The sequence below is a fragment of the Sesamum indicum genome, linkage group LG1 (genome assembly GCF_000512975.1).
Source record: "Sesamum indicum cultivar Zhongzhi No. 13 linkage group LG1, S_indicum_v1.0, whole genome shotgun sequence".
NCBI classification, from domain to species: Eukaryota; Viridiplantae; Streptophyta; class Magnoliopsida; order Lamiales; family Pedaliaceae; genus Sesamum; species Sesamum indicum.
Genome location: NC_026145.1, coordinates 14,300,717 through 14,311,353, shown reverse-complemented (window position 1 = coordinate 14,311,353; position 10,637 = coordinate 14,300,717). Strand labels below are relative to the sequence as shown.

The 10,637-nt window shown below is 31.3% G+C and overlaps 1 protein-coding gene across 1 annotated transcript; it reads right to left on the bottom strand.

The window, feature by feature from the left end:
• LOC105167251 (protein ECERIFERUM 1) lies at nt 1,001–5,488 on the bottom strand. The gene is made up of 9 exons (XM_011086885.2): nt 5,360–5,488; nt 4,842–5,065; nt 3,838–4,070; nt 2,849–3,023; nt 2,307–2,673; nt 2,127–2,234; nt 1,751–2,038; nt 1,469–1,642; nt 1,001–1,377 (listed from the first exon to the last, which is right to left on the bottom strand). Exons 1-9 carry the CDS (start codon nt 5,417–5,419, stop codon nt 1,213–1,215), a joined length of 1,794 nt encoding a protein of 597 aa, XP_011085187.1. The 5' UTR covers nt 5,420–5,488; the 3' UTR covers nt 1,001–1,212.

Sequence of the window (10,637 nt, the reverse complement as noted above, 5' to 3'; positions counted from 1 at the left end):
GTTCAAAATCTGATCTAAATGCAGACACAGCACATACAAATTTTAAAATTACATATACCTCTCATTCTGAAATTGGAGGATTGTTGATTTGACCACGCCATACTCGTAATTTTCATTGAACACGAAACAGTATAAGCAAAAGGTCTTCCTTCACTTCAAATTACAACTTCCCCTTTGACCATTCCCTTCCAATTCCAACTTCTTGACTGCTCCTCCGATTAATTCATTATATTAGCTCAACGTGCAAGATCCGCCCATCTCTCTCTCTCTCTCAATACACACACCACGCACCAACACACATATATATAGTTCATGATGAATTAGGTCTGCAATTCTCAAGAAGAAGAAAGAGTTCAACTAAGTAAAAGAGAAATCACACGATACCCAAAAATGGCCATTATTTGTTTAAACCTCCTCAAGAAATTCTACGGCGTCGAAGACCGCTGTCCGGCCGCCGCCATTTATGACGAGAGCAGCCAGTGTTGCGCCGTATGCCTGGACGACATCCGCGGCGGCGATAGTTACCGGGAACTGTGGGAGTGCGGGCACTGCTACCATTCCAAGTGCATTGATTTGTGGTTGCGCTCGCATTCCACGTGCCCGCTCTGCAGAACGAAAATCCCTCAGCCTCAGATCATTTCGGTGCATGGAAATGAGTACTGTGAGCGGATCATCAATGCTTTCATCTCTACTGTTGTATTGGGGGTTGAGGATTTTCTGCGGAGACTCTGCAATCCTCCTCTTAATCATGAACTCACCTCCATGTTGTGTCGGAACATTTAGGTCTATCATTTTAGTTATTTGATTGTTTGTATTTGTATCAATTCTTTATATTAACTTATAATTAATGTAATATGTTCTGTGGTAAAAATAAAGTCTATCATACGAGAAATAAATATATATATATATATGTAATATTGTGGAAATATTATAATTTGAACTATATATATTTTCAATTCTCACGCAAAACCCAATACAAAAACAAAAACTCACTCGCGAATTCTGGAAATTGAAAATTGAGATTGAAACGGAATTGTTTTCCACCAGACCCAACGAAAGAAAAATTACATAACCAACTGATCAAACTTCAGAATTGAGTCCAAACATATATAGTAATAATAAGACATAGTAATGGTGCATTATGGGTGAAACATACATTTGAACCGCACAAGTCCAAAGCCTAATTTAATTTTGTCCGGGCACAATGTTGCATCATGTGGAAACGGTTGTAGGGCGGAATCCGTGTCTGAGCGCAGCCTCCAGGATTCTCTTCACGTCGAAAATGGTGTCACCACACTCGTGCACGTCCCATCCTTCTAACGCGTGCACTATTCCAGCCACCCGCCAAGCACTCATTACTCTTCTTGGCAGCCAATTCTGTTGAACAAGTACAAGGACAATCAATAGTTAAACGGACCAATCACGTGACAAGTAAGAATATAATGTGTGTGTGACGGTAGATGCTAACCTCACAAGAGTGGAGATTGTGGAGGGAAGGGGGAGCCAGCATAGACGGCGTATGGTAGTAGAAGGCGTCATTGCGCGTTTTCTTTGGAGGGAATTGAGAGAAAGGAATGAAGAGAGTTCCTTTCGGTGCATTCAGCTGTTCATCATCTGAAACTCCATCTCCAACTATCCATACCTGCAAGCATTCACCAATTTTACATTTCTTCTTTGAGAAAGAAAGAAAGGGAATCAAAATAGGCCTATTTTTGACTCTCTCTTGTTTCTAGTATTTGTATTTCCTTACCTTTTGAGTGAAACTTTTCGCGACTATCACTTTATTCTGAGTCACTGCAGATAGTTTGAGCTTCTCGTTCTCGTAGAACGTCGCCACCTGAATGCCCTGCTGGCACAGAGCGCAAACAATGGCATAAGCAACTTTTGAGAGGCTGCCTCTGAACAAGATTTCAGTTGTGCCTTTGGGAATGCTGTTGAGTACAAGAGCAATTGCCAGGCTACTTCCGTCCACTATGTTGATACTTAGCTTCGGGTACTTTTCTATGAAAAGTGCTCCATTTCTATTAAGTTCCTCACCCTGCAAGATTATTGTTTATTTTGAGTTTCTTGACAGTAAAAGATAGGTTGACACTGCGGAAATAGCAACTAAGGACTGCTGTTCTTGCCTGATTTAGTAGGCCTAGGCTTAAAACCTTGGCACCTCTTGATTCAGCCTCGAGTATGGCTTCTTCAATCAGGTCATTGATAGCTTGTGCTTGCCATTTTAGTGAATACTACATGTAAACATCCACATTTAACTTTCAAGTCATGAAAACGTGCAACCCACCAAATTATAGAAACGTTACCTGTATGCTGTATCTTGGGATTGCCCAAGCCTGCAACTTGAATTTGTCAAACGCATTTCTTTCGACGATAAACTTCCGTTTGAAGATGAAAGTCAGCATCATCGACCAACATGTTAGGGGCCACATGTACCATTTGGGGCTCTGAGGCCTTGAGGCAAAAGAGGCCAGTCCAAATTGGAGATGGAAGATGGATTCTGGTGTGGTCAAATGTGTTAAGTGCACGACGTCAGGACAATCTTCCTGCCTCTTGAGCGCCGTCTCGTATAATGCATCGGATGACTTGTCCACGGTGCCATGAATGTAGTCATAGAACGGCATGAACAACGAGTAGTTCGTTCGAAATTGCGTGTGATGCAAAGAGTGAAACCTGTAATTTGCCAAATATTAGCAACAAGATCAATGTTCTATATTACGATAAGGTTAATTCATCAATCATGTTTTACATTACAAATTTTCCCTTAAAACCGAGCGGTAGTAAGGGAACTTGTAACGTAAAATAGGATTGCATCAAGTATTTGAGCCTCGGAGTTTTATTAACTTACGAGGGCGTATACATCAAGTAGTGGAGGAAGTGGCCCATGTTGTTCATGAGATCGATGTAGGTGATGTAGCCGAAGACGGAGGCCAAGGACGCCGTCCCATTCAGCACTGTTCCAAGAAGGGGAATTGCGAACAGCACAAAGTATGATATGTGCTCAGCAAAAGGATGTATAACAGCTGCCCACACCACAACAAACACTTGTTAAAATATACCTAAATTTCAAGAGGTGTCAAGATGCAATTTATTTTTTTGAAATTGAGGACTTCTTTTGTAATTCTTTTGAAATTAAGGAGTTCTTGTGTAATATGTTTGAATTAATTATTATCCCGTGTCAAGGCATTGGAGGATTGTGTGTTTGTGTGTGTCCAAAAATAGGAATAAATAATTTAAAATTTAATATTTAAGGTAATTAGTAAGTATAAAGTGCATAACCGTAGTAGATATAGAAATAAATTTAAATTATTTTACTAACTAATTTATTTAAAAGAAAGGGTGAATTTTTTTTTGGACAAATATAAACAATGATACACTTACATAATATTTTAAATAAAAAATAAGAGATAATTTCTTAAGTGGGAGAACATAATTTATATACAACTAAAGCAAAATAGGATTATATTCTTTTAAAAATAAATAAATAATAAATAATTTAAACTTAAAATGAAAGAATCAATAAGTGTAAAGCATAAAAGTATTATTAGATATCAAAATAAATTTTAAATGATATACTTATTTAAATTTAAATAAAAATTATTATGCAACAAAATAGAATTTAAAGAAACGATCCAAATATGTGAATACGTGGCGCCTACTTAGATAGCTTTTATGTTTTTGTTTTATTATAATATAGAGATTTCAATGGGTGTGAGCGTGATTACCCAAAACGGTATAATTTCTCAAAATATTGAAGAATTCTTTATAATATGCTTAAACTTGAGGGGGTGTAGTGTAATTATTAATTATTTAAATTAAGAAGAAAGAATTGCTTACAGGTGATGGGCTCGGTGACAATGGAGGAATGGTGGTGAGAATGGTATCTAGAATAGAGATAGTGATGGTGCAAGGCTCTATGTAGCCAATAGTAGATGTACTCCACAGGGCCAACGTGCAGCAAGATTGTGATAATTACACCATCAGTCCTCCAAACTGGCAGGAAAGCTGGCTTTCCCAGTATAGTGTTGAAGAAGTACAACAATATTCCATTCAACAAAATTTGGTCATCCCTACACACACAAACCAATTCTACTTCACATTTATGCCTCTCAACTATAATCAAATTATAAAAATCACCTCTAGTATTTGAATAATTATGCTATTGCCTTGCCCTTTGTCAGGGGCTCGGATATGGATCTTGTCATGTCAGTAGTGGAATTTACATTGTGCTGACATAACATGACTCTATATTTTCACGTTTAATGCATGTAAGAAAAGTCAGGTAAGCGCTTAGCTTTTCGCTAATCTCGGTAAAGTAGGTTGATTAAATTACTAGTGCTCGGTATGTGATTTTTGCTAGACGTAAAACTCATCGAATGTTTTATGGGTACGGTACATAAATAACAACTGTATATGGGTATTTATTGGTTATGTGTTTGAATAAGCTAATATTTATCTATTGATAGGCCTACTTGATATATTATTAATTAATAATACAAATACAATCTAATCTATTTTTATATTATTTTATTGATTCCAACAATAAAACAATTCTAAATTTATCGACTCGATGGAGGGATAAATTTGAAATTTCAAATTATATCTAATTTTCATGAGAAAAATAAACATTATATATATCAAATTATTAAAACATTAGTTGATTAAACAAACACAACGTAAATATTATTATTCCACATAGAAACACGACGCACCGAAAGGCTTTCCTAAGAAATTGGGTAGTAAGTTGGACCCAAAACCCAATCAAAAAGAGCGTAAAAATGGTTAGATCTCGATTCTTGACAACAACTTATCCTAGATAGTAGGTAGGAGAAGAAAATTACCAGTTGCTTTCTCTGTCCACCTGTTCAAATTCAATACTCCTGTGGACAATCCTGTTGTTGCCTTTGGCTGTTCGGTAACGAGAAATGGATATCCATATCTGGTTGTGAAGAGCCCTCCACAGTAGGAATGGGATTATGAGCAAGTTTGTGTAGTCCCTCTCCTTTTCCCCTTCTGTTGCTGCTCTGTATATGCTTTGCATTCCCCATGGAGCCAATATTATATACTTCAACACATTAATTAAAATTCTAATTAATTCATTACCAACTCAATTTTTTTTCTTTTTTTTTTGTAATTTGCAAAACCCACAAGGATGCAAAATACAAAAATCAAACACGGGCGTAAAAACTTTTCAAGAACGTCTCGTCAATCAAAATTGTTTTTGATTTTATGTTGGTGTGCAACAAATACAAAATCAAACACGACTCGTAAAAACGTATAAATTAAACATGTTGAAATGAGAGGTTGGTGTGTTTGTAAGAAATGAATGAATGCATGGGAAAATTAAGGTTAGAAGTACCTTGAAACTACCGAGGTGCTTCCAAGGCCAGTCAGTGAGGAATCCTGGTTTTGTAGCCATTAGTTGTCTTTCTCCACTGATCTGCCACTATTATTATTACTAATTTTCAGTGCTCTTCTCTTTCTGGGTGTGTGCTGTGCTACTGGCTATATATATATATAGACGGATAATTCTTACACACAGTAGGTGTGGTAATACCAAATGTATGGTGCATGGATTATACATGTAATAATTAATATCTTAGCTAGCTAGGAGTCTGTCTCACAATCTTTCATTATTAATTCCTCTATAAAAATGTTTTATTATTTTATTAATTTTCTTTTTTGGTTTTTAATTATAAATGAAGAAGAAAATTATTTTAATACATAGAAATAAGAGAATGTTAGAGATTTGATCATTTGATTAATTAATGACTAAATTACATCAATATCCTTGAAATTTGTTTTAATTACGAAGACATTCTTATTAGACTGAAATTATTGAAACAACAAATATGTCCTTACAAAGAACTAGCATACAGAGCGAGACCATCAAATTGTCATTCTCCGAAATTATTTCATCCTAAGGTTATTTTGGTCCAAAGAATTATCAAATTATCAGAAAAAATCAACAAAAAAAAAAGGTCATATATGGCAAAATTACGAATTTCGCAATGTTAAGATGGTAAGTTGATACCAAAAAAAAAAAATCAATAACAAAATGTAAAAACAGACATAATTCAAGTAGCAAAATGTAATTTACCCTATTATTTATTTACTTTGTTTTATTTCATAACATTATAACTTGAGAATAAAATTATAAAATTGCAAAAGAAAAATTTATTTTTTTCGCCTCTTAATGGGAAATGTTTAGATATCAGCGAACATAGCATATTCGATCAGTGTGTATAATTAATTAATGGGAAAAATGCAATCAACCCCCTTGTGATATTGCAAATGAGCAAATTACTCTGGTATGAAAAATAAATGGCGATTTATCTCCCTGTATTTTTTAAAATACAACAATTTATCCCCTCTATGATTTTTAAAATGAAGCAATTTACCTCCCTGTATAAGGAGGTAAATTGCTTCATTTTAAAAAATACAGAAGGGTAAATTGTTATAATTTTTTTCATAGAGAGTTAATGTGCTCATTTTCAATACCATTGGGAATAAATTGCTAGTCACCCATTAATTAATAGTACGGATACCTGAAATTAATACGATTTATTTTATTAAGAAATTGATAGCATTTGCTGATGTAAATTCAACACCAGATTACACCCAAACAGTTCCTACTTTTCTTAACCCCTAACCTCTAACTCTGCCTACCTTCTATTCTTTCATGCATCTTTTCTTTTTTAACTATTATTTTAATTTTTCCTTATATATATATATATATTATCCATTTTGAAACCCATATTTTCAAAACTAATTATCTTAATTATATGGCTCATAATCACTCATTATAAGATAATTAAAATTAATTAATTAATTAAATGGGAGTATTTATATTTTTCATCATAATTAGGGGGACCATGCTCGTGATTTTTTTAAAGCAATTAAATTCATTAACTAATCACATGATAGATTTTCTTCATATAGCCTACATCCAATAATTTAATCCCATGATTAATTAAATAGTGAGTCACTTTATATCTACACATAAAAATATCAATTAATAATTTAATATATCATTGAATGCCAATCGAATTATAATAAAAAAAGGGTTGTGCTTACATCTTCTTTGAAATAATATTTTGTTTTTAAATAAAAAAAATCAGTATTTATACCTGACCTCCTTCTGTTATGAACTAATACATGTAGCACACTCAGACTTGTCTGCATAATTAATTTAGATTCAAAATAATAATTATTATTTTAATAAATATATATCAATAACAAAAAAAAAACTAATTAAAAACTATAAGAAAATTATGAAAATTTATTGAAAAAATTTAGAGAATAAAAAGGGATGAAAAAAAGAGAGAGAGAGAGAGAGAAAGAGAATAGATATTAATAAAATAATTAAAAATTTGACAGACCAAATAATTGAAGAGTGCTCTTCAATTATATAAAGGTATAAATTAAATGAGAAATACTGAAATCAACAAAAAAAAATACATAAAATTCTATTTTACCTCTCATTTAATATTTTTTTTATGTAATAATTTTATATTTATAGAGAATAAATATATTATATATGGAGAGAGAGTGCGGTTAATATCATTATATTTTGTATAAGTATAGACTTATTATATGATAGTATTAAATGAGGGATAAAATTAAAAAATTATATAATTTTTTTTGCTAATGTCGATATTTTTTATTCAAATCTTAATGAAAAAAGATTAGTGAATTCATAGTTTCATATTTATCAGGAGACTTAAGTCCTAACAATAATATATTAAGACATTATCCAAAATAAAAATATTAAAAACATGGGAAATGAAGCCGACACATTTCTTTAAGACATGTTAAGGGTACTCGTGTCTCTCGACTTGGAATTATTCGCGTCACAAAATAATTTAAATCTTTTAAATATTATTATTATTTCATCTCAAAAAGAAATATTATTTTGATTCGAACTATTCTTTTTGTGAAATTATGATAAATTTTAAATTTAATATAAATTTATTTATAATTATTTTTATGTATTTAAATCCATCCATCCAAATACAACGTATCCTAATCAAAATCATTTTCCTTTGACTACTTTCTTATTAGTGTGCCACACACACACACACACACCATGAATATGCATTCCGCCAACACAAGTCTCCTTTTAATTGTCTGCAACCTTACGGGAGATCGGATCGTATTATAATTTGTTTTTTCTTTTTGTTCAATTAATAAAATAACTAAATGAAAATTGATATGTACTCTCGATTTATTGAACAATGACTTATTATAGGTCAAACAATTTTTTTCGAATTAAACTACCCTTATAACAGTGAAGGTATACCATTTCACATGTATTAACATGTGAAGACGTATCAGGGTAATTTAATCATAAAAAAATTATTTAACCTGCAATAAGTAAGTAATAAATCAATCGAGTGTTAATATAGATTCTTTCTTAATTTTTTTTTTATTAATATCAGCAAATTTGATGAATTTTGACTGAATTGAGGGACTTATTTATTAGATATAAAAAAATTTTAAGAATACTATACATAATTTCTCAAACTACAAAAAATTTAGGTGTAATTATATCAAACCTCATATGAGGGGTGGGTAGTTAGTTCTTTTATTTAAGTTGAATTCGAACCTATCAGTATTAGTTTAAGACTACAACGGCAGATAAAAGGGACATCTGATGGTCCAAGGTAAGGTCACGTGGATCCATAGAACCCACCTACAGTGTTCTTTCACGTTTGCTTCATGAATATGTTGTTTAACGCAATATGCATGACTTTGGACCATCCAAATTCAACAACCGTGTTGTGTTGGGATCGTATGTATGATAGTCTAAGTAATGACAGGATTTGGTAAGAAAATAATGTAATTAAGATAATTGATCTGGCAATAATTAGGTTAGCAGATACTTTAAATAGTAATTTGTGCAGCCTACCCTTCTATTTCTGGTCAATAATTAGGATTATTGAGCAGGTGAAGTGTGTCTTTCATCGTACAACATCCCCATTTTTAGATTCTTTTTGTTAATTACTATGGGTAGGGAAGTGTCTATTCGAGTTTTAAATAATGGGACAAAATGCTGTATATATATTAAAGGATATATTGCAATGGGAGCTTTTATGATATTTGGGATAGTTACATATATATTTTAATTATTTGAAAAATATCAATATTTTTCTGATGTATGATAAAATTATGTAATTATCTTATAAAAGTATGAAATTATCGATTTTGTCCGTACTGTATTTTTTTCTTTCTTAATAAAAAAACCATACAAAGTGAATTAAATTTTTTTGATTCCTTTTATAAAAAAATTATCCACTTAATTTATAAAAAAATTTAAAAAATAAGTAAAATTACAATTTGTAGTGCTGGAACTCCATGTGAAAGAAGAGTTTTGGAGGGAGTAGTGAGAGCAGAGTCACATAATGCAAGAACAATTGAGAGGGCCTGCCCACTGCTTTGAAAACCCAAATTGCCAAAATCTGGCTAACAAAAAACAAACCCTGTTGCCAAAGCTTAATTCCTACTGTCTAAAAATGAATGCAAACAAGGCGGAAATGAAGGCTTTGTTTGGATTTGTTACTTTGCATTTTTCGAGACAAGATAAAACACACTCAATATTTATTTTTATATTTTTATACCTTATCTGCATGTTTTTCTATTTTTCAACTTTTTATATATAATATATATATATATATATACATAATATAAAACAGACATGATTTGACAATAAACAGTAATTTTTGTCTCCCAAAAGTACAACATTAAACATAAAATATTTATATATAAAAATATATAATTTGACAATGAACAGTGATTTTTGTCTACCAAATCCCAACATCAAACCTACACCACTTATTTTAAAATATTTTAAATTTTCCCAAAATACAAATTCAAACATATTATCTATTTTTAACATACACTCACTTATCTCTATTTTTCTCTCTCTGTTTCCAAAATACAAAACAAAATAATTAAAACACAAATCCAAACATAATGGAAGAGTTTGGGTGGGAACACTTGTTTCTGTTGCATAAATGAAGGGTTTCCCACCCGAACACTTGTTTAGGTTGCATAAATGAAGGGTTTGGGTGGGAACACTTATTTCGGTTGCATAAATGAAGGGTTTGTGCCCAACATTCTATTCGGTGTTTGCTACCAAATTTTTCAAAAATTCAGTTGCCATTATGATTAAATCTTTTACGCCACATGAAAAATTACTTATTTTTTCTTATATTGAAAATTTTATTTATATTTATTCAAAAGACTTTATAATTTGTTTAAATAAGTTAATAAAAAAACTGGTTTATACTTAATATTTTTATTCATTTAATTTTAATTTTTTAGTTTATTTAAGTTCAAACCTCGCACGATTTTTTCAACACAAATTCATATATGTTCAATTATTTATTTGTATATAATAAAATATAAACTTATAAACCATTTAAGTAAGTTCATAAATTTAGATAGTCTTATTAAATTTTAATTTGGCATGTCACAATAAAAAATATTTAAGTTAATTAATTAGTTTTGAAAAATATTAAAACTCTATATAATCCATGTTGGAAAATGGAAAATGTTCAATTTGATTCTTTATTAATCTAAAAAATTAATTTTTTTAGATTATTCATAATTACTCATTTTATTCTTTAAATTTT